The following is a 24,869-nucleotide window of genomic DNA, read 5'->3' on the forward strand; positions in this document are numbered from 1 at the left end:
AAGTGCAAAACGACATTCAAGTTGGAAAGACACGATTGTTTACCGACGGAAAGGGGTCCTCTAGGATATCTGGTTAGCTAAAGTTGACCTTATCATAGGCTACAGTGCCTTAATCGACATTTAACAGTTAGTGAACTAACCTTAGCTCGCTAATTTGAGAATGCCCTTGCCTTGGCTAAAGACGTTAGCATTGCCACCTAGCTTGTTAGCTACGAACTGTAATTTCACATTCTTATTGAACTCATTTTCAATCTGTGAAACATTGGTATTATTAGTGTTCATACAGAACCCACATTATAAGTAGAAAATATTATTTTCAGTATCTGACTCCACTAGCAGCGGAGAACCGATACTTTGCTCTTCCATCTTTGTTCCTATCTGAGCAGCGCATGCGCATTGCTAAAATAAATACAAATATGTTGCAGAATGGTCCTTGTTATCTGGGATCCTTGGGATGTCCCAACTGACTTTACCCCATTGACGTTGATATTATTGGTGAAGGTAAATGACCACCATACAAATATTCCTCCCTTAGTGGTCTTATTTTCATGGACAGACTTTCGGCAGAGTAAACCTTCTCGCTTCGCCTCTTCCTCTCTGCTGTTTGAGATCTTTACTCTCTGTAAAGTTAGAATTTTGTACTCAACTTGCATATAATAACTGAGAACATGTTTGTTTTTCTTTTTATTTGTATTTTCAAATAATTTTTTCAAAAAGGATAACGTTGCTCTCATCATGATATTTCTCTTAACCTATTCTTTCGTTGAAACAGATCAATTAAAGAGAGGACAATGATGAAGACATTAATAACAAAATAGATACTTTATTAAATGAAATGGCATGTGCATGATGTTACAACTGTAATTTATAGTCTACAGCAGCAAAAAGGGACAGAAAAAGGATGCAATGGTAAAGGGTGATGCTATATGATTATCAAAGTGGATAAACCACAAAATTGGACCAAATCACATGAGATTAGAATAGAGGTCATGAAGGAAACAGACAGAGACAAGGGAGGATTTAAATCAGCCACGGATGATAGGTTGTCGAAGGTTATTTTCTCTTCTGAAATTCTCTGGCCAGGACATCCAACTGCAAAAAGAGTAACATGACATGAATTACAGGTACAGTATTTGCCTTCATTTATTCCACACATCAAAATAATTTTATTTCCGGGACCCGGTTCCCCCCACCATTTCCACCACTGGATATGCAACATGCTTGTAACACCTGTAGACAAATAATAATACTATGCTCACACACTAGTGGCATTTCATTATTCACCCTGAATGAGGGACTGATTCAGACTTGGGAGACCAGGGCTACATTCATCAGGGCATAGCATTATGGAAATATCAGATAGAACTACATTATGTAGAACAAACATGACTCTGACACTGAAAAGGGCATCACATATGCAATGTTCCGCAACATTTGCCTATTCATCATAGCCCCGGTGAGTGGCTAATCAGTGACCATGTAGAAAAGAAAACGAGAAGTATTCCGGCCCCTCAGGCTCAGATTTGAGCTATCCCTGCCGTATATGATTGCCACCTGATACAGTATCATTACATGAATGTACTACTTTCTTCCCGCCCCTGCACTTACAATAACGTTTTTAAGGATGTTCCTTCGCTGGGGTCTCAGGTAGCTGCATTCTCCTGCCTCACAGAGTTTAATCTCCTCTGAAATCTGAGACAGAGAGATAACAGCATGATGGTGACACAAATGGCTACTGTGTGTTACCCAGACAGGAGCTAAACACCCGTCTTGACTCCTGATGAAAAGTGCTGTATGTAATATCCATTTGAGTCATTGAGATTGTAGTACTGTGACCCACCTCAGAGGTGGTAAATGAGTCCAGCTCCCTCTTGCCTCCAGGGTACCAGCCATGGGACCAATGCTGGGAGGAAGACAGCTGGGCTCCCAGACACAGCAGCAGCCCCAGCATAAACACCAGTCTAGCCACACTCACCATCACTGAAGCTGAGTGGAGAGGGATGGAGAGGTGTAAGGAGAGGGAAGTTGTAGGTTAAGAGAGTATGCGACACTCGTCTGTGCAATAAGGCATACCTTTCACAAGGAAAGAAAGGGAGGGATGGGGGCTGGTTATACAATTAATGCCTCAGAAACGAGAGAAAGTGTGAGAGGCTGCTTTAACACAGGCTGCTCAATTACATTTTTTTTTTTAGAAAAAAGTGTCTTTTGACCAATCAGATCTTTTTCCAATAATTGGGCAAAAGATCAGAATTAGGCTGCCTGTGTAAACGCAGCTCATGTGGCCTGTCCTACTACTGCTGGTAGTGACATGTGATGGGGCCTTCTGATCGGCCAGACTTGCAAATTAGGGTATCCAAATGTTGGTGAAGAGGAACAATTGGACAGGCAAACAGCAACACGCAACAACAAGCCTTAACAACAAGCCTTAACAACAAACCTTAACAACAAGCCTTAAAGTTTAAAATATGTTTTTCTTGTGCCACTCATAACTAATCCAATGCAGGAGATATATTTGACACAATCAAATAATATTTATGCAGGGGGAGAAAAAAAACTCCACAAACACATTTTGCAGTGGGTTTTAAAGATCAGTTTCTCATAGGCAATTGTTGAGGTAATTTCTTCTCAAGATTCCACCAAGGCAGGATTGAAAATAAAGAACATGTTAACAGCGTAATATTTATTGTAAAATGACGATAAATATCAAGGATTCTTTTACGTCAAAATTATTCATAGACAGCATCAAACCCAAAGCAAATGCAATAATCCTATCAAAGATCTCACTTCATACCCATTAACACTCAAGAGCAAAAATCATAGTAAAAATCAAATCCTTACCCTAGACCCTTAGTCCGATAATCACTGTGGTATGGAATCGGTTGTCACTGTTGATGTCCCCCAGGTACGTCTGTGTGTCCACTGTTCACTTCTGCCTATTATTAACCTGTTGGTATACAGCAACTCAGTGGCACGTCACTTTTCCTGAGCCGATAATGAGTGTTGTAGAGCTGGTCTCTTATGGTATCTCTGAAGCCTCCTCTTCCTCCTCAATTTATGTCCCCACCCCCACGCCACTTGGCCCTGCCCATCGCTGCCCCCTTTGCTCCTTCCCCTCCCAGCAGTCAGCTGAGCTGCGTAAGATCCGCTCAATTCCAATTATCATCTCCAAACAGTCCTGACCTCCCTTGGGATGTCCTTCCTCACTCTATCTAATACCCCCATTTCACCCTCCCTTCCTGCCCCCTAAAACCAAAATCAACACATTTAGTGACGTAGGGTGAGTATTGGTTAAGTGGGACACCTGGCAAAGTGGGACACTTAAGCTTTGTAATGGATATCTTTGCATGTGTACAATAACATAACCAACAATCAATGCCTGTGTGTTAGAGATTATTTAAAAAAGGGTTCAATGGGTATGACGTCATCATTACGGGCGTGGCATCCCGTGTAATGACACGTGTCTCTAGACACATAATGGTAAGTAAAATGACATAGGGTTCTGAGGTGAATTATCAAATGTTCAATTTCATTTTCCTCAAATCTGCTATCAGCTAGCTTGCTAGAAAAAGCTTGCATAGTTGCATTTTACTTAGAAAGATATAACCTAACCAACATAAAAACTCCGAGCTAACTACTGTATATTCATAACCATACAGGTATATGACGACAAAAAATGTTTATTTTGCTCTATTTGACTCTGGTGACAATAAAAGTCATTGAAATTGATGAGGGATAAGGTCTTTCTGGTTTCATTCTACAAAATGTCCATTACAGTGTAGTGTTTAGAATGTTGAGCTGATAGGCCGAGATTAAGTTCATTTTATTTATAGTCTATACAATTACATATAGGCTACATCATATAATTATAATCAAGTATGATGATAATAATAATAACAATAACAAATTATCATTCTTAATGTTCCACAAAAATACATAAAGAATGTTTGTATGAATAACTGAAGTTTATCACAATAATATTGAAATTTCTCATATATCCTCTAATTTATCCTTCTTCACAATAAATAATTAAGTGTCCCACTTTGCCAATCAAGGTGTCCCAATTTGACAGTATCAATGTAAAAAATGTGGTCTCAGCACAATTTGCGTTTGTAGAAGAGTCATCCATACTGTGTTTAACATTTCTTTCTTTGCTCTTTTGTATAGTGTAGTAGAGTTCTTAAGATATTTAGAATGGTATCATGTTGGGGGTTAAGACAATGGGGTGGTTCTGTAAAGGGTCCCACTTTACCGATACTCACCCTACAGTATATACACATACACTACCGTTCAAAAGTTTGGGGTCACTTAGAAATGTCCTTGTTTTTGAAAGAAAAGCACATTTTGTCCATTAACATAACATCAAATTGATCAGAAATACAGTGTAGATATTGTTAATGTTGTAAATGACTATTGTAGCTGGAAACGTCTGATTTTTAAAGGAACATCTATATAGGCGTACAGAGGCCCATTATCAGCAACCATCACCCCTGTGTTCCAGTTGCACGTTGTGTTAGCTGATCCAAGTTTATAATTTTACTAACTAAGCTGTTAGTAGCCCATGTGCCTATCCCTAACAATTTGATCTGTTTTCACCTCTTAATTTTGCCTACTGTTCTGACTTGGTGGTGCATATGTAGCCTATAACCTGTTTTTGAGAAATGTAATCATTGAATATTGTAAGAGCTTTCATTGTATGCTTATATGCCCTCTTTATTTATCCTACGGTTCTGACTTGGTGTACAGGGAGAACACTGTAAGAACAGCCCATGTTCTGAATTCTGTCGCTGTACATTTCAAAAGTGCTGAACAAATAGTTATATTGACTACGTCCGTCTTAGTTCGCTCATTAATGTCTTAATCGATAGCATCTTATCTGCTTGTTGTCCCCTTTTGTACATCTCAATTGCCAGTAGAAACCACATTTGTTTAAGCAAGTCAGCCATATCAGCTATGTTTTTTTAAAAGGCAGTAAATGAGGCTGAATGAACTGTTTCGTTGCCAGACAAGGCTCCGCTAATAGCCAGGTGTAGCACTGGTAAGGTGTTGGGACTGCTGTTGGGATTCTGCTGTTGGGATAGCTTTATATAGGCCCTAACAGTTTGTAGGCACCGTTTGTCACTGGTATAATGCAATTAATGTATTGTTTGGTGTTGTGTTGTGTAGTGGCTTTGCTGCCATTCATCCCACTTTTTTTTGTTTTGCCCCACCAAGATTTACATGCTAAAATTGCCACTGACGGGTACAACTATCACTTGAGAACTGACCAAATTGGTGTCATTTAGCTAACAGTATGTGGGTCCAGTCAACATCATCCCAGGGATCAGTGTTGGTCTGCAGTCCGGAGGTTGAGGATCACTGACCTAGGCCAAATCCCATTTCCTCTGTATTTGCCCATGCTTAAAGTGGTGCCGTGGCCTGTCACACGGCCTCCATCACACTGGAGTGACCGCCAGGACACGGTTGCCATGGGGACACCAGACGAGCAAACACGAGCACGATCAAACATACCAGCCGCCAACATCACTCTCATTTCCCGTCTGACAGGCCTTTTTGCTTGGGGGAAGGGGTATCAATTGGAGAGTGGCTAATTTTCATGTTTAAAATGCATAGGGGGAGTTCCTATCAGGCAGTTGTTTGACAGTGTCGTCTCTCTGTTGACTTAGACAGAAATACTTTATCTGCTGACTGACACGGTGCTGCCAGCGCGAGGGGAGAGCAGGAAGCAGAAGGACATGATGACAGAGCACTGCATGAGTCACCGAGGAGACATCGCCTTGTCCGCCAAACCTTTCTGAGACGCGCCAACGGAACCGGAGAACCTGGGCCTGTATTCACAAAACATGTTAGAGTAGGATGTATGATCAGCTGATCTAGGATCAGTTTAGCCTTTTAAACCATAATGAATAACAGGAGGGACCTGATCCTTATTAGACTAGGGGCGTCAAACTCATTTTGTCCTGGGGGCCCGCAACGAGGTCTGGAGGGCTGCACAGAAAATTGGTTATATTTCCTCACCGGTGAAATTTGACAAAAAATCTATCATTTGGGGAAATTTCAATACTCCCTGACTGTCTAGCTTTCATTTTGGTGATTATTAGCGAGCTGGACACAGTCAAGGATCTCTATGAATGTAAGTCCACTATCATTTCTACAGTTTCCATTTGGTTTCAGTCATTTTAAAGTAGGATATAATGAGTTTGTTTGTTTTCCCACCCGTGGAATAGACCATGGTTAGTTGGATTAGGTGTGTTAGTGAATAGAAGCCTACACACACAGTGGCCTTCCAGGTCCAGATATCCATATCCTTGCATGAGTAGCCTCAGTCAAGTTCTCACGACAAGCTGTATAATTTAGATAATGTATTATTTGGATATGGATTAAAATAGGGGTCTTCAACGTTTTCTTGCCCAGGCAAACCAGCGTCCCCATAATGTTTTTATTTTATATTATTTATTTAACCTTTATTTAACTAGGCAAGTCAGCAACATGTTTTTTTCCCCCCACGTCTTGTCTCATCTGCTGAATAATAAATAGCAAGGACAGGTAACCAACATTTTATATGGAATAGACTTGGTATATAGTTTTGCATTATTTTGACCTCCCCACATTATAATTGGAATAAGTGTCAACTGTAACATAGCCTAGTAGATAGAAAAGTAACTCCAAACACAATCGCTAATACTGTAGCTGCTGTTTAAACAAAGGTTAGCATTGCGTTGGCAAAAATGAATGTCCAAGTCAAGAAAGCTTGCCAGTAGCCAGTGGCACATGTGACTGGTATACGCAGGTGCTTTTTCAAAGCATATGTCATATACTCCAGTGAGTGTAATTGGTTCCAATTAGTGTAATTTACTCTATTAGGAGTTGAGAAATAAAGTTGACATTGTTAGAAAGAAGATATTCCCCTTTGCTACTGAAGGTATGTCATTAAAATGTTGTTTCTTCTGTATTTGCTAGCGATATTCATAACATTGGATTTTTTATATACACTGCTCAAAAAAATAAAGGGAACACTAAAATAACACATCCTAGATCTGAATGAATGAAATATTCTTATTAAATACTTTTTTCTTTACATAGTTGAATGTGCTGACAACAAAATCACACAAAAATTATCAATGGAAATCAAATTTATCAACCCATGGAGGTCTGGATTTGGAGTCACACTCAAAATTAAAGTGGAAAACTACACTACAGGCTGATCCAACTTTGATGTAATGTCCTTAAAACAAGTCAAAATGAGGCTCAGTAGTGTGTGTGGCCTCCACGTGCCTGTATGACCTCCCTACAACGCCTGGGCATGCTCCTGATGAGGTGGCGGATGGTCTCCTGAGGGATCTCCTCCCAGACCTGGACTAAAGCATCCGCCAACTCCTGGACAGTCTGTGGTGCAGCGTGGCGTTGGTGGATGGAGCGAGACATGATGTCCCAGATGTGCTCAATTGGATTCAGGTCTGGGGAACGGGCGGGCCAGTCCATAGCATCAATGCCTTCCTCTTGCAGGAACTGCTGACACACTCCAGCCACATGAGGTCTAGCATTGTCTTGCATTAGGAGGAAACCAGGGCCAACCGCACCAGCATATGGTCTCACAAGGGGTCTGAGGATCTCATCTCGGTACCTAATGGCAGTCAGGCTACCTCTGGCGAGCACACGGAGAGCTGTGCGGCCCCCCAAAGAAATGCCACCCCACACCATGACTGACCCACTGCCAAACCGGTCATGCTGGAGGATGTTGCAGGCAGCAGAACGTTCTCCACGGCGTCTCCAGACTCTGTCACGTCTGTCACGTGCTCAGTGTGAACCTGCTTTCATCTGTGAAGAGCACAGGGCGCCAGTGGCGAATTTGCCAATCTTGGTGTTTTCTGGCAAATGCCAAACGTCCTGCACGGTGTTGGGCTGTAAGCACAACCCCCACCTGTGGATGTCGGGCCCTCATACCACCCTCATGGAGTCTGTTTCTGACCGTTTGAGCAGACACATGCACATTTGTGGCCTGCTGGAGGTCATTTTGCAGGGCTCTGGCAGTGCTCCTCCTGCTCCTCTTTGCACAAAGGCGGAGGTAACGGTCCTGCTGCTGGGTTGTTGCCCTCCTACGGCCTCCTCCACCTCTCCTGATGTACTGGCCTGTCTCCTGGTAGCGCCTCCATGCTCTGGACACTACGCTGACAGACACAGCAAACCTTCTTGCCACAGCTCGCATTGATGTGCCATCCTGGATGAGCTGCACTACCTGAGCCACTTGTGTGGGTTGTAGACTCCGTCTCATGCTACCACTAGAGTGAAAGCACCGCCAGCATTCAAAAGTGACCAAAACATCAGCCAGGAAGCATAGGAACTGAGAAGTGGTATGTGGTTACCACCTGCAGAACCACTCCTTTATTGGGGGTGTCTTGCTAATTGCCTATAATTTCCACCTGCTGTCATTTGCACAACAGCATGTGAAATTTATTGTCAATCAGTGTTGCTTCCTAAGTGGACAGTTTGATTTCACAGAAGTGTGATTGACTTGGAGTTACATTGTGTTGTTTAAGTGTTCCCTTTATTTTTTTGAGCAGTGTATATATATACAGTTGAAGTCGGAAGTTTACATACACCTTAGCCAAATACATTTAAACTCAATTTTTCACAATTCCTGACATTTAATCCTAGTAAAAATTCCCTGTTTTAGGTCAGTTAGGATCACCACTTTATTTAAAGAATGTGAAATGTCAGAATAATAGAGAATTATTTATTTCAGCTTTTATTTCTTTCATCACAATCCCAGTGGGTCATAAGTTCACATACACTCAATTAGTATTTGGTAGCATTGCCTTTAACTTGTTTAACTTGGGTCAAACGTTTCGGGTAGCCTTCCACAAGCTTCCCACAATAAATTGGGTGAGTTTTGGCCCATTCCTCCTGACAGAGCTGGTGTAACTGAGTTGGGTTTGTAGGCCTCCTTGCTTGCACACACTTTTTCAGTTCTGCCCACAGATTTTCTATAGGATTGAGGTCAGGGCTTTGTAATGGCCACTCCAATACCTTGACTTTGTTGTCCTTAAGCCATTTTACCACAACTTTGGAAGTATGCTTGGGGTCATTGTCCATTTGGAAGACCCATTTGCAACCAAGCTTTAACTGCCTGACTGATGTCCTGAGATGTTGCTTCAATATATCCACATACTTTTCCTTCCTCATGATGCCATCTATTTTGTGAAGTGCACCAGCCCCTCCTGCAGCAAAGCACCCTCACAACATGATGCTGCCACCCTCGTGCTTCACGGTTGGGATGGTGTTCTGCGGCTTGCAAGCCTCCCCCTTTTTCCTCCAAACATAATGATGGTCATTATGGCAAAACACTTATATTTTTGTTTCATTCGACCAGAGGACATTTCTCAAAAAAGTATGATCTTTGTACCCATGTGCAGTTGCAAACCGTAGTCTGGCTTTTTTATGACTGTTTTGGAGCAGTGGCTTCTTCCTTGCTGAGTGGCCTTTCAGGTTATGTCGATATAGGACTCGTTTTACTGTGGATATAGATACTTTTGAACCTGTTTCCTCCAGCATCTTCACAAGGTCCTTTGCTGTTGTTCTGGGATTGATTTGCACTTTCACACCAAAGTACGTTCATCTCTAGGAGACAGAACACGTCTCCTTCCTGAGCAGTATGACGGCTATGTCGTCCCATGGTGTTTATACTTGTGTACTATTGTTTGTGCAGATGAACGTGGTAACTTCAGGCATTTGGAAATTGCTAATAAGGATGAACCAGACTTGTGGAGGTCTACCATTTTTTTTTCTGAGGTCTTGGCTGATTTCATTTGATTTTCCCATGATGTCAAGCAAAGAGGCATCGAGTTTGAAGGTAGGCCTTGAAATACATCCACAGGTACACCTCCAATTGACTCAAATTATGTCAATTAGCCTATCAGAAGCTTCTAAAGCCATGACATCATTTTCTGGAATTTTCCAAGCTGTTGAAAGGCACAGTCAACTTAGTGTATGTAAACTTCTGACCCACTGGAATTGTGATACAGTGAAATAATCTGTCTGTAAACAATTGTTGGAAAAATGACTTGTGTCATGCACAAAGTAGATGTCCTAACCAACTTGCCAAAACTATAGTTTGTTAACAAGAAATTTGTGGAGTGGTTGAAAAACGAGTTTTAATGACACCAACCTAAGTGTATGTAAACTTCCGACTTCAACTGTTTATATATATATATATATATACACACACACACACACATATATACACACACACACACACACATATATATACACACACACACACATATACACACACAGATATATATATATATATATATATATATATATACCAGAGGTGTGGACTTGAGTCACATGACTTGGACTCGAGTCAGACTCGAGTCACAAATATGATGACTTGCAACTCAACTTTAACACCAATGACTTGTGACTTAACTTGGGCTTGAGCCTTTTGACTCGAACTGACTTGATACCCTCCCCAAGCCCAATATTAAAAATGATGCTATTAAAAAAAGCCTCAACTCCTCATTTAACGAATTACAGTTTGAATCGGACAGGAGCCAATCAGATTGTGCCAGCTGGGAAAAAGTTGCACGTGGTAGTGCAGAGGAACGTCGGCGGGTGAATTCGTATGGAGCCCTTGGAAAGATGATGCCCAAAATTATTATTTTTGGTTATAAAGACTACGCTGTATCAACAAAAAACAGATTGCAACTTGCAAAACATTCGGGAAGAAAATTACAGACGGAAGCGCAACAACTTTCCAACTTTGTTCCACATTTGAAGCTGCACAAAGAACGGTAAGTCATGGTTAATATAGCCGACAGCTAACATTACATAATTTATAACTTTGCTAGTGTAGCATGTAGGTTAACGTAACGTTAAATCAATGAGGCTCCAAACAGTCAGTCAGTGCGGGAACGTGATCATTGCACCCAAGATTGAGCTACAACTGGCTAGTCAGTTGGTATCCTAAATCCTGCCTGATGTTACTGCTGTTCCTAAAGCCATTGACATACGTTAGCCTACTGTAACCACACACGGAGAGGGGGTGTGTTAAGGTTGGGTGATTGTGTGCAAGCCTACATCCCCCGATTGCGCCCCATTGTGATCCTTGATAGTTGATTGCTATGGGGGGGGGGGGGGGGTTGGGTCTTTCTCATGGCTACCCTTGTATTTCCATGGAAATATAAAGTTTATTTGGAAAGTAATAAATATATTTTTTAAAACATTCATGATTTGCGTAAATGTATTATACTAACTATTACTCTTGTTTAAAATATGAAATGGTATTACATTTGGTGAAGAGCACATTATGACTTATTTAGGACTCGAAACTCATAGTTTAGGTCTTGAGACTTGACTTGAAACTTGTCGGTCTTGACTTGAGACTTGACTCGGACTTGCCTGTCTTGACTTGAGACTTGAGTGCCAAAACTTGAGACTTACTTGTGACTTGTAAAACAATGACTTGGTCCCACCTCTGATATATACACACACACAGTACCAGTCAAAAGTGATGGAGTGCTTGTTGGCTGCTTTTTATTCACGCTGCGGTCCAACTCATCCCAAACCATTTCAATTGGGTTGAGGTTGGGTGATTGTGGAGGCCAGGTCATCTGATGCAGCACTCCATCTTGGTCATATAGCCCTTACAAAGCCTGGAGGTGTGTTTTGGGTCATTGTCCTGTTGAAAAACAAATGATAGTCCCACTAAGCTCAAACCAGATGGGATGGCGTATCGCTGTAGAATGCTGTGGTAGCCATGCTGGTTAAGTGTGCCTTGAATTCTAAAGAAATCACTGACAGTATCACCAGCAAAGCACCATCACACCTCCTCCTCCATGCTTCAGGAGTGGGAACCATACATGCAGAGATCATCTGTTCACCTACTCTGCGTCTCACAAAGACACGGCAGTTAGAATAAAAAATCTCAAATTTGGACCCATCAGACCAAAGAACAGATTTCCACCGATCTAATGTCCATTGCTCGTGTTTCTTGGCCCAAGCACGTCTCTTCTTCTTATTGGTGTCCTTTGATGCAATTTGACCATGAAGGCCTGATTCATGCAGTCTCCTCTGAACAGTTGATGTATCTGCTACTTGAACTCTGTGAAGCATTTATTTTGGCTGCAATCTGAGGTGCAGTTCACTCTAATGAACTTATCCTCTGCAGCAATGTAACTCTGGGTCTTCCTTTCCCGTGGCGGTCCTCATGAGAGCCAGTTTCGTCATAGCACTTGATGGTTTTTGCGACTGCACTTGAAGAAACTTTCAAAGTTCTTGACATTTTTCGGATTGACTGACCATGTCTTAAGACAACAAGGGTTAAGGGTGAAAAATGACCCGCCACAATGTTTAACAGCAGAGAAACCCCCTAAATTATATATTTTCAACTTGAAATTTGATGACTTTTCCTAGAGTGACCCCAACATTAGAAAAAATTAAACATCGCGTTTGTTCATATTTCCATGAAAGCTGTACACCACCAGGGTATTAAGATTGTCTTAGGGTCATAGACCCAACAGTTATAAAATCATGCACACACCACAAAAACACAATGAGAAATTGAGATTATGTGTGTTACTGATTGAACTCAGCCAGCAGCTCCTGAAGAGGAAGATCACCCTGGTTGGCACAGTTAGAAAGAACAAGCCTGAGCTCCCCCCTGCAGTCCTCGCAACCAGGTGGAGAGAGGCGTTCTCATCAAAGTTTGCCTTCACCCCCACCCCCACTCTAGTTTCTTACCTCCCAAGAGGAACAAGAATGTGGTCCTCCTGAGCTCACTGCACAAAACGGCTGAGATCAGTGATCGTGAGGACAGGAAGCCAGCCATCATCCTGGACTACAACCACAACAAAGGAGGTGTGGACAACCTGGACAAGGTGATTGGAACTTACAGCTGCAGGAGGATGACTGCCCGCTGGCCCCTGGTCATCTTCCATAACATCATTGATGTGTCCTCATACAATGCCTTCGTGATATGGAACAAGATCAACCCTACCTCGATGCCTGATGAGCGGAACAAGAGGAGGGTGTTCCTGGAGCAGCCGGGAAAGGCACTTGTAACTCAACACATTCAAAGAAGGGAGCGCCTCCCCCGCACAGCAGCCTCTGCAGTGCTGGGAAAGCTGTTCAGGGGGCTGAATCTTGTCCTGATGCAGCTGGGGCAGGCAAGAGGAGGAGATGCCAATTCTGCCCCCAAAGGTCTGTAAAACAAATGCAAAGTCCACGCACTCATACTTGCATACTGTCCTACATGTGCTAGTTAGAGTTGATTGATTTATGTTCTTCACGTTTTTGTTTTGTATCCATTATCTTATTTTATTCTTATTTATTGTTGTTGTTTATACACCTTGTGGGTGGGGGCAATGGTTAAAAAAAATGGGAGAAGACTACTATTTTGCAGTTGAATTCCTCATTGTACAGTATAAGAATATATCATTATTTTGTCAAAAAAGTTCAAGACCGTTATTGTTTCCCTTCAATAAAATGCATTAAACTACTTTCTGCAAATTTTTGCTACTTTCTTAGGCGATACAAGTGCCATCTCTTGCAAAAAAACGTATGTTTACACCTATGCAGTACCTTTAGCAATAATAATAATAATTATAAACCTCTACTTTAGTAAAGAAAACAATTATGACAGGTGTGTTGAAATAGAAACGAGTGGTGTCCACTGATTAGATGCAGTCTTTCTGCATTGTGAAGAGGGAAAACCCAGATATTCAAAGTTTGTGATGAATGACAGGTTGTTTCTTCATACAAAATAGATTTGTGTTTTAAAATTCAATTTAGCTGACGTATTTTAGGCATTTAGTGAAGGCGGGTCCTTTTTGACCCTTAGGACAAGGGGAGTATACAGAATGTTAAGACTACACAAAGGGTTAAAGTAATGATTGACGGCCGTTTCTCTTTGCTTATTTGAGTTTTTCTTGCCATAATATGGACTTGGTCTTTCATCAAATAGGGCAATCTTCTGTATACCACCCCTACCTTGTCACAACACAACTGATTGGCTCAAAAGCATCAAGGAAATAAATTCCACAAATTAACTTTTAACAAGGCACACCTGTTAATTGAAATGCATTCCAGGTGACTTCCTCATGAAGCGAGAATGCCAAGAGTATGCAAAGCTGTCATCAAGGCAAAGGGTGGCTACTTTGAAGAAACTGAAATATAAAATATATGTTGATTTGTTTAACACTTTTTTGGTTACTACATGATTCCATGTGTTATTTCATAGTTTTGATGTTTTCACTATTATTCTACAATGTAGAAAATCGTCAAAATAAAGAAAAACCCTTGATTGAGTAGGTGTGTCCAAACTTTTAACAAGATATATATATATACATACATACACACACACAAATCGCGGACCTCCAGTCAAATACCCATTGATTCAAATATAAATGTTTCCATCACTGCCTTTACACACATTCCAACAACCCCTGCTGCAGTGTAATGTAATGAGACATGCAGCATGAATATTTGATATCTGCCAAAACACTCAATAACAGTGCATGACCTGGATGTGCATTTGGGAACACCACCATCAGTCAATCATCCAGAGTGTAATTAGTCTAAGAACAGGGTTGTGATGTTGGGAGAAAACGATTGAAATGGCATTTAAATGGGGAGATATTACCGGTACTTGTCAGAACATATATTCTAATTTTCCATTGTGAAAAGTTTTGCTATGGTGTGCCCTACTGAACAGAATGCAGGTTAGAGGACTTAGTTAAATTGAAGATGATAGTATTGGTGTTTAATATATATATATATATATATATACACACACACACACACACACACACACACACACACACACACCTATATATATGTACATGTAATATATATATATATATATATATATATATATATATATATACATACACACACATATAAATACAGTTGAAGTCGGAAGTTTACGTACACCTTAGCCAAATACATTTAAACTCAGTTTTTCACAATTCCTGACATGTAATCCTAGTAAAAATTCCCTGTCTTAGGTCAGTTAGGATCAACACTTTATTTAAGAATGTGAAATGTCAGAATAATAGTAGAGAGAATGATTTATTTCAGGTTTTATTTATCACATTCCCAGTGGGTCAGAAGTTTATATACACTCAATTAGTATTTGGTAGCATTGCCTTCAAATTGCTTAACTTGGGTCAAAAATGTCAGGTAGCCTTCTACAAGCTTCCCACAATAAGTTGGGTGAATTTTGGCCCATTCCTCCTGACAGAGCTGGTGTAACGGAGTCAGGTTTGTAGGCCTCCTTGCTCGCACATGCTTTTTCAGTTCTGCCCACAAATTTTCTATAGGATTGAGGTCAGGGCTTTGTGATGGCCACTCCAATACCTTGACTTTGTCCTTAAGCCATTTTGCCACAACTTTGGAAGTATGCTTGGGGTCATTGTCCATTTGGAAGACCCATTTGCGACCAAGCTTTAACTTCCTGACTGATGTCTTGAGATGTTGCTTCAATATATCCACATACTTTTCCTTCCTCGTGATGCCATCTATTTTGTGAAGTGCGCCAGTCCCTCCTGCAGCAAAGCACCCCCACAACATGATGCTGCCACCCCCGTGCTTCACGGTTGGGATGGTGTTCTTCAGCTTGCAAGCATCCCCCTTTTTCCTCCAAACATAATGATGGTCATTATGGCAAAACACTTCTATTTTTGTTTCATCAGACCAAAGGACATTTCTCCAAAAAGTACAATCTTTGTCTCCATGTGCAGTTGCAAACCGTAGTCTGGCTTTTTTATGGCGGTTTTGGAGCAATGGCTTCTTCCTTGCTGAGCGGCCTTTCAGGTTGTCAATATAGGACTTGTTTTACTGTAATTATAGATACTTTTGTACCGGTTTCCTCCAGCATCTTCACAAGGTCCTTTGCTGTTGTTCTGGGATTGATTTGCACTTTCACACCAAAGTACGTTCATCTCTAGGAGACAGAACGCGTCTCCTTCCTGAGCGGCATGACGGCTGCGTGGTCCCATGATGTTTATATTTGCGTACTATTGTTTGTACAGATAAACGTGGTACCTTCAGGCGTTTGGAAATTGCTCCCAGGGATGAACCAGACTTGTAGAGGTCTACAATTCTTGGCTGGAATTTCCCAAGCTGTTTAAAGGCACAGCCAACTTTGTGTATGTAAACCTCTGTAAACAATTGTTGTAAAAATTACTTGTGTCATGCACAAAGTAGATGTCCTATCCGACTTGCCAAAACTATAGTTTGTTAACAAGAAATTTGTGGAGTGGTTGAAAAACGAGTTAATGACTCCAACCTAAGTATGTAAACTCTGAATTCAACTGTATATATTACACGTACATATGTAAACTCAGCAAAAAAAAGAAACGCCCTCTCACTGTCAACTGTGTTTATTTTCAGCAAACGTAACATGTGAAAATCAGATTCAACAACTGATACAAACTGAACTAGTTCCACAGACATGTGACTAACATAATTGAATATAATGTGTCCCTGAAGGGGGGGGGGTCAAATACAAAACAGTCAGTATCTGGTGTAGCCACCAGCTGCATTAAGTACTGCAGTGTATCTCCTCCTCATGGACTGCACCAGATTTGCCAGTTCTTGCTGTGAGATGTTACCCCACTCTTCCACCAAGGCACCAGCAAATTCCCGGACATTTCTGGGGGGGGAATGGCCCTAGCCCTCACCTTCCGATCCAACAGGTGACGTTGTTGCCTGTGATGTCTGGTGAGGACCTGCCTCACAACAGGCCTACAAGCCCTCAGTCCAGCCTCCCTCAGCCTATTGCGGACAGTCTGAGCACGAATGGAGGGATTGTGGGTTCCTGGTGTAACTCAGGCAGTTGTTGCCATCCTGTACCTGTCCCGCAGGTGTGATGTTCGGATGTACCGATCCTGTGCAGGTATTTTTACACGTGGTCTGCCACTGCGAGGACGATCAGCTGTCCGTCCCGTCTCCCTGTAGCGCTGTCTTAAGCGTCTCACAGTATGGACATTGCAATTTATTGCCCCGGCCACATCTGCAGTCCTCATGCCTCCTTGCAGCATGCCTAAGGGCACGTTCACACAGATGAGCAGGGACCCTGGGCATCTTTCTTTTGGTGTTTTCAGAGTCAGTAGAAAGGACACTAAAGAGGCCTAAGTTCTCATAACTGTGACCTTAATTGCCTACCGTCTGTAAGCTTAATGACCTTTCCACAGGTGCATGTTGATTAATTGTTTACGGTTCATTGAACAAGCATAGGAAACAGTGTTTAAACCCTTTACAATGAAGATCTGTGAAGTTATTTGGATTTTTACGAATTATCTTTGAGATAGGGTCCTGAAAAAGGGACGTTTCTTTTTTTGCTGAGTTTATATACATATGCACACACACAATTAACTGAAATGACCACTGAACTGCAGTAACTATTGCAGACTGTACCAGATAATGCTGTGTAGTCAAGAAACAATCTCAAGCACTTTATTTAGGTTTGAACAGTATCTTGCTTTGAAAGGCCATTTGGCATTATATAATTATATATAATTTTATCATATATATAATTATATATACACATATTCAAATTTTTGAATAACAAAACACTATAAAATGAAACAAACGCAAAGTAAAAATGATTTTAAGACAATAATAATACAAATTAAAAATAGCCAAAACAAAAAACAATTACATTTCAAAATGGTCCCAGTACAGTTTTAATATAGATTCTTAAAAAATGATCAAAATAAAAAAGCAAGGCAGCAGAGAGGAATGAAATATAAATAACCCTACATTATGTACAGAAGGGAGTGGGACAATGACCGGTTATAAGGGAGACAAAACCGGCCCAAGGGGCAAAGAGAACGAGAAGGCGGCGGAAGGAGAAAGAGAGGATAGGAGTTAAGAGAAAGAGCGAGACAACTTTGGGCATCTCAAAAGGGACAGCTAAATGGGCTCAGAGGAGAGACAGGTTTAGGGGTGGGAGAGACTGGTTGAAACCTATGAAGTCCCACTCCTCCAGTCTGTTTCGCTATCGTTCACTGTCTCTGGAGAAAGGTGTGCCCTGTTACTCAGACAGGGATATTCAAAATGCTCTACTGGGGCATAGCGTCACATTTCAATCTGCAGCTAGCAGACGGTATGGAACAAGGACCCAGACACGCTAGGCTGTCCTCTGTAATAACCAGTAAACTATGTCTTTGTGATTGCAGTAACTCAGGGCAATGTATTATACCAACTATATTAGGTTAGGTGGAGGACTCAACGAGGGGCCATAAAGAAGGAATAGTCAAAGGTCCAGCACTTCAGTGACATGGAGTGAAGACGTAGCTGGAACACAAAACAATGGAATGGCTTTGAATTGGAACGGAACCAGGCGTTACAGCATGAAATGGAAAGGGGGATACCTAGTCAGTTGTCCAACTAAATGTATTCAACTGAAATGGGTCTTCCGCATTTAACCCAACCTCTCTGAAATCAGAGAGGTGCGGAGGGCTGCCTTAAAAACGACATCCACGTCTTCGGTGCCCGGGGAACAGTGGGTTAACTGCCTTGCTCCGGGGACAGAGCGACAGATTTTTACCCTGTTAGCTCGAAGCTGGTTGAGCATGAACAGAAGAATAAAAAGGCCCAGATCTTGGTCTCAGAGTTACAAAGCGAAGAGGCAGCTCGGGCTTTGTACACAGGTGCTTTGTCGACAAAGTTCTATACGATGGCTCAGAGATGGTGGGAAGGGGGCAAATATATGTACTAATCTGTAAGGTGATACTGGTTTACCAAGCTTCTATACACCAACACGCAACCAACTCACTGAGGGAGAGGTGCAGTGAACATTTACCATATAAAATCGACCGGTGAGGCACTTTCTAGAGTGACGCTTTAAGTCAACAGGGTTGGCACAATGTCATTGTGAAAAGGGGATTCTTACATTTGGCTAAACATTCCTGACACAGCCAATGACAGACAGAGCCATAGCATGGAAGCAAGGTGGATAGAAACCGCAAACTTTCTGGCTCAAAAGAAGAGTAAAAACCCTACCTCCTCGTCAAGCACACAAACACCCACCCTGATGATTACAAAGATCCAACACACTCAAAACATCCATGAAGTAAAACAAAAGGTAACCAATTGTAACCCATGGGCACTTGGGTAGAACGTGGTCTGAAATGACGGTGACAGTTTAAGTGACTGGTCCAAATGAGACATCCAGTTTGAAGATCTCTACCTAGCTATTTCTGTCCCATGGTTTAACCTAGGTTTCCCGGTCAGAACTAGAGGCCTAACTAGAGGCCATAACCAGAGGCTTTTATAAGGCCTCTCCAACGTTGACATTAGGGTTGCAAAATTCCTCAAAAATATTCTAAAAAAGTCTTGGAGGATTTCTGGAATCAGAAGAGAATAAAGCAGCACGGCAATCCTCCAAACTGGAATTCTTCAAAACAGGATAATAAAACAATTGCAACCCTAGTTGACATCAAGTAATTGCCTATCTAAAAGGGCCATGTTACCCATCTGGCCATTGTATCATTGGTTAGTCATTTCAAGGGCTTTTTTTTGGTGCAACTAGCACAAGCTTTCTGAACAAACCGACAATAAGTCAACAATTTCTCAATAATGGTGCGGTTTTTTTTTGTGCAGAATTTTTAGGGACTCTTTCTAATTCAATGACCCGAACACATTGACAGAGTTGGATTGTGCTCCTTCCTTTCTGCTCTATAAAAATATATTAAAAAGGGAGAAGTCAAACCGATCTATTCCAACTACTGAACAGTGGGGGTTGTGCGCGGTGCAAGCGTTTGTCTACACACTGCTGGCTGTCCTAATGACAAAAACAATGCTGAGACCTCTATGATGGGACAAATAGAGCCATCTGCATAGAAGAGAATGAGTTTGGTATCGACTAGGCTTGGCAGATCTTCATGGCTCTCTAGCATACCTGTCAACTCCACAGACCAATGGAGAAACTAGGATCAAAATGGCAGCTCACACAATTGACCAATAATCCCTGATCACAATTGACAGCTAAAAACCTCATGTCGGTTACACCCCATTCACTCATACCAGGGTTGACACCTTGGTTCATGGGAAGGGGGTGGGAATCATACGACCTGCACCCTACACACTATTACTGTTTACTACAATCCTTTGGGGCCAATTGGTAGCTGTGATTGGCTAATGGACCAGGGGCAATTCCATTTGCACTCAACCAACTAAGTAGACAAATTGAAATTCTATTCATACATTGAGAGAACCTGTACGGGAAGACCCCCCCAACAACTGGCAATTTCAAGTCATTTCCTGAGTTGAGATGGAATTGACCTCGAACTTGTTGCTAGCTAATTGACATCATTTATATTTCATTACAAATCGCAACTAAAGACGGCGGCCTCGTCCACAAACCCAGAGCGTGTGTTTCTAGCCAAGCTGCCCTTGTAGGTAGCCATTTTGTTTAACATAAAAAAAATCTTTAAAAAAAATCACTGCAAACATCCCATGTCACACGTTTCAACAAAAGTAACAATGCAATCATTTGGGGTGGGAGTATCAAAGCAACAGCATTAAAGTATAAAACATTGCTCAGTATTAGTCATAAAAACACTAACAGCACAGTATTGAGGTGTCACAACAGATGGTGAAACGTTCTAAATGTTGCAGATAGAAATATATTGAATAGAGCTGACAAATCTCTATTACATATGACAAACAATCAAATATGTTCTACACAATACATTCCTATCGGAACGTTCTATAACATTTCATCATCCTGAACAGGCCCCAGTTGAAAAACAGAGAGGGATGTCTTCACATTTTGACGCCATCTTCTCAAACAACCTATACCGAAAATAAATATCTGCAATGGAGTACAAGTAAATGGAATGATACGTAAATAATAGATAGGAAATGTCTTCCCCCATTCTAATTGTAAGCAATTAAATATATGAATACATGAGAATCTCCATGACATTACAAAATAATTGCATGGTTAGTTTATTTGACCCATAATCTATGTAGTTTTCTAAATGGAAATTCTGAAATAATCATTGTATTATGGCAACATTCGGGCCTCCTACTCATTATCATTATGCATAGGCTATTTTTAATGCATTTTTGGCCAAATCTTCAACACGCCCATTACATTTAAATATATCTGACGTTTGATATTCGATTTATTTTCGGTATGGGCAACTTCAAATTCCATAAACGTTCTACACACACAAAATCCACTGTGACGGCAAGCATGTGCAGGTACACCTAAACTATAATTGTTTTCTATGTCCTTGAACACAAACGCAGCAAAGCCACAATGTCTTGGACTGTGTGTGAGAGATGTGGCTTGCGACGGCCTGGGCCTGGCTCGCAGATGGAGAGACGCTCCTGGGAGGAAAAGTGGCCCCTAGGTTTAGATCTGGGATCAGCTCGCCCTCCCCAAATCCTATGCTTAACTATGAATGGGGGAAACGCAAAACTGACCCAAGAACAGCGTCTAGGTGCAACTTCACCCTTCATCTGAAGAGACTGTTTGGCACACGGCTCCCTTTTAAACACACACATACAGTGTGTTTGTGCCCTGATAAATCATTGGCTCTGTGGTGCTATGCTCTTGTGTAACGGTGGGTTTAGCTAATGCCATGGCTCCTTGACCTCTGTATGAACTGTGAACTTTGAACTCAAAGGAAAACTAATGGAAAGAGTTTAGATCATGTGATTGGCTAGGCCAATTCTGGAAGTGCTCCTGGCCAGCTGTAACGTGTTTGTGTATGTGTGTCTGTGCGTGTGCATACGTACAGATGAATTCTGATTGGCTGTGTAAATCCATTCCTCTAAGGAAGATCTATCAGCTTTTAGCTTCAGCCTGAATCAGATAAAGCCATCAACAACGTAAGTCTCAAGTCACTCAACAGCAAAAAACAAAAAAGAGAACACAAAGAAAACCCAAACACCATTTCCCCGACTCTCGATTTGACACACACCTCTAGAGTACGATTTATATACAGTACCAGTCAAAATTTCAGACACACCTACTCATTCAAGGGTTTTTCTTGATTTTTACTATTTTCTACATTGTAGAATAATAGTGAAGCCATCATAACTATGAAAGAACACATATGGAAACATGTAGTAACCAAACAAAGTGTTTAACAAATCAAAATCTATTTCATATTTTAGATTCTTCAAAGTAGCCACCCTTTGCCTTGACAGCTTTGCACACTCTTGGCATTCTCTCAACCAGCTTCATGATGGAGTCACCTGGTATGTATTTCAATTAACAGGTGTGACATGTCAAGTTAATTTGTGGAATTTCTTTCCTTCTTAATGCATTTGAGCTAATCAGTTGTGTTGTGACAAGGTAAGTGTGGTATAATAAAAGACCAAGTCCATATCATTACAAGAACAGCTCAAATAAGCAAAGAGAAACGACAGACTTTGACACATGTACAGTTGCAAAATCCATGAAGCGCTATGATGAAACTGGCTCTCATGAGGACCGCCACAGGAAAGGAAAACCCAGTTACCTCTGCTGCAGAGGAAAAGTTCATGAGAGTTACAAGCCTCAGATTGCAGCAATAATAAATGCTTCAGAGTTCATGTAACAGACACATCATAACATCAACTCTTCAGAGGAGACTGCATGAGTCAGCCCTTCATGGTCGAATTGCTGCAAAGAACCCACCTCTAAAGGCCACTAATAAGAAGAAGAGACTTGCTTGGGCCAAGAAACACGAGCAATGGACATTAGACCGGTGGAAGTTTGTCCCTTGGTCTGATGAGTCCAAATGTGCGATTTTTGGTTCCAACCGCCATGTCTTTGTGAGATGCAGAGTAGGTGAACGGATGATCTCTGCATGTGTGGTTCCCACCGTGAAGCATGGAGGGGGAGGTGTGATGGTGCTTTGCTGGTGACACTGTCAGTGATTTCTTTAGAATTCAAAGCACACTTAACCAGCCTTCTGCAGTGATACGCCATCCCATCTGGTTTGCGCTTAGTGAGACTATCATTTGTTTTTCAACAGGACAATGACCTCACACACCTCCAGGCTGTGTAAGGGCTATTTGACCAAGAATGAGAGTGATGGAGTGCTGTATCAGATGACCTGGCCTCCACAATCACCTGACCTCAACCCAATTGAGATGGTTTGGGAGGAGTTGGACCGCAGTGAAGGAAAAGCAGCCAACAAGTACTCAGCATATGTGGGAACTCCTTCAAGACTGTTGGAAAAGCATTCCAGGTTAAGACAACACCAAGAGTTTGCAAAGCTGTCATCAAGGTAAAGGATGGCTACTTTGAAGAATCTAAAATATACCATATATTTTGATTTGTTTAACACTTTTTTGGTTACTACATGATTTCATATGTGTTACTTCATAGTTTGTGTCTTCACTATTATTCTACAATGTAGAAAATAGTACAAATAAAGAAAAACCCTTGAATGAGTAAGTGTGTACAAACTTTTGACTGGCACGGTCTACATACACACACATACCCATGAAACCCATTATGTCACCCTAAAAATGTAGCCAAACTTGAACTTGACCTAAAAACAAAACCCCCAAATGTGACAGGGTAAGTACAGTATATGTACATTGGGTGTTTTGGGGAGTGTCTGGATGTGGGGGGGATAGGGACAAGGGGCCGTATTAACAAGCTCAATATTACAAAATATTCAAGAAGGCATCTCTGATATTCACTCCCTCCGGTACACTGCAGTGCTGCACTTGGCTCTGTCAAAAAAACTTCAATTCCCTTTTCCCTCTGTGCACGCAGGCTGCCCAGTCATCTAAGCCGTGAACAGTTTGTTTCTTTCCGTCGGGTACGTGTGGGTTTGGTGTGTGTTTATGACTGTGTATGGATGTCCGTCCCCTGTGTGGGTCCCTACTTGAAGTTGGCGTAGTCAGAAAAGGCATCGATATACTCCTGGACCACTTTGTAGCAGAACTCGTACTGCTCCTAAACACGAGAGAGAGAGAGAGAGAACATCCCAATGATGAGTAGAAAATATAAAGTACACAACCAAGATCAATTCATTTGCACAAACTGAATTGCAAAAGTCTTTGAAGTGGCCGAAAAAGCGGTTTCCAATGCCGTCTAAAAACAGCAGAGAAAAGGGAGGCAGGTAGCCTAGCGGTTAAGAGCATTGGGGCCAGTAACTGAAAAACCTGCCAATTTGCCCTTGAGAAAGGCACTTAACGTCTGCTAAATGACTCAAAAGTAAATTAACACAAGCACACACAATGTCTCATTTGGTGATGATCACCTATTAAGAAGAAATGGAGGGGAAAAACAGAAAAATAAATGTGGACAGAGGGAGTTTCTGACTAGGTGAGCCAAGAGCTCGTTGAGGAGTTTATGCTTGCTTACTTGTGTTTACATTTGTTGTTGACAACAAACATGGTATGCTAGACACTAAGCAGCACCATTTTCACAATACTTTCCACATTATTCACATAAGGTGACATTTAGCACAAGGATTCTGGCCGTGAGTTCACCATAATAATGAATAGACAGGAAGGCATATTACTGAATGCGAGTTCCTAAGGTTGCAACTCCTAATTGCATCACATGCATCCCGTGCATTGAACAGTTGGCCAAACACATAACACATCATTAAAGGTGTATAATTACATTGCGCAGCAGATTATAATGAGCTTTACAGTATATATATATATATATATTCTCTTTTTGTGTGATAAATTATGTCCATAGTGTCCTCACCAGTGTCTGCACCATGTGGGGCCTCTGCAGCCGGAGGCTCTTGACAGTCTGAAAGACGTCCAGGATGGCCTCAGCCTTCACCCGCTCCAGGACCGTGCTCAGGGCACAGAAGGTCCCCGTCCGCCCCGCGCCCGCACTGACAACACACACACACAGATAGAGATAAACCAAGGTTAGACACACGCGCACC

General features: G+C 41.6%; 2 protein-coding genes across 5 annotated transcripts in view; both read right to left on the reverse strand.

The window, feature by feature from the left end:
- Positions 1–799: 799 nt before the first annotated feature.
- Positions 800–3,029, reverse strand: LOC139543392 (progonadoliberin-2). Its single transcript, XM_071349523.1, has 4 exons — positions 2,839–3,029; positions 1,841–1,986; positions 1,609–1,692; positions 800–1,092 (listed from the first exon to the last, which is right to left on the reverse strand). Exons 2-4 carry the CDS (start codon positions 1,976–1,978, stop codon positions 1,054–1,056), a joined length of 261 nt encoding a protein of 86 aa, XP_071205624.1. The 5' UTR covers positions 1,979–1,986; positions 2,839–3,029; the 3' UTR covers positions 800–1,053.
- A 14,409-nt stretch (positions 3,030–17,438) lies between these two features.
- The window catches only part of LOC139543408 (receptor-type tyrosine-protein phosphatase alpha-like), a 51,531-nt gene continuing 44,100 nt past the window's right edge, over positions 17,439–24,869 (reverse strand). For all 4 annotated transcript variants that reach the window (XM_071349536.1, XM_071349532.1, XM_071349524.1 and 1 more), the window contains exons 22-23: positions 24,680–24,815; positions 17,439–23,914 (exon numbers count right to left, since the gene is read on the reverse strand). In XM_071349536.1, coding sequence (XP_071205637.1) covers positions 23,840–23,914; positions 24,680–24,815 — 211 coding nt within the window. In that variant the 3' untranslated portion in view covers positions 17,439–23,839. The remainder of the gene's footprint in view (positions 23,915–24,679; positions 24,816–24,869) is intronic.

The sequence above is a fragment of the Salvelinus alpinus genome, chromosome 2, assembly GCF_045679555.1.
Source record: "Salvelinus alpinus chromosome 2, SLU_Salpinus.1, whole genome shotgun sequence".
Taxonomy (NCBI): domain Eukaryota; kingdom Metazoa; phylum Chordata; class Actinopteri; order Salmoniformes; family Salmonidae; genus Salvelinus; species Salvelinus alpinus.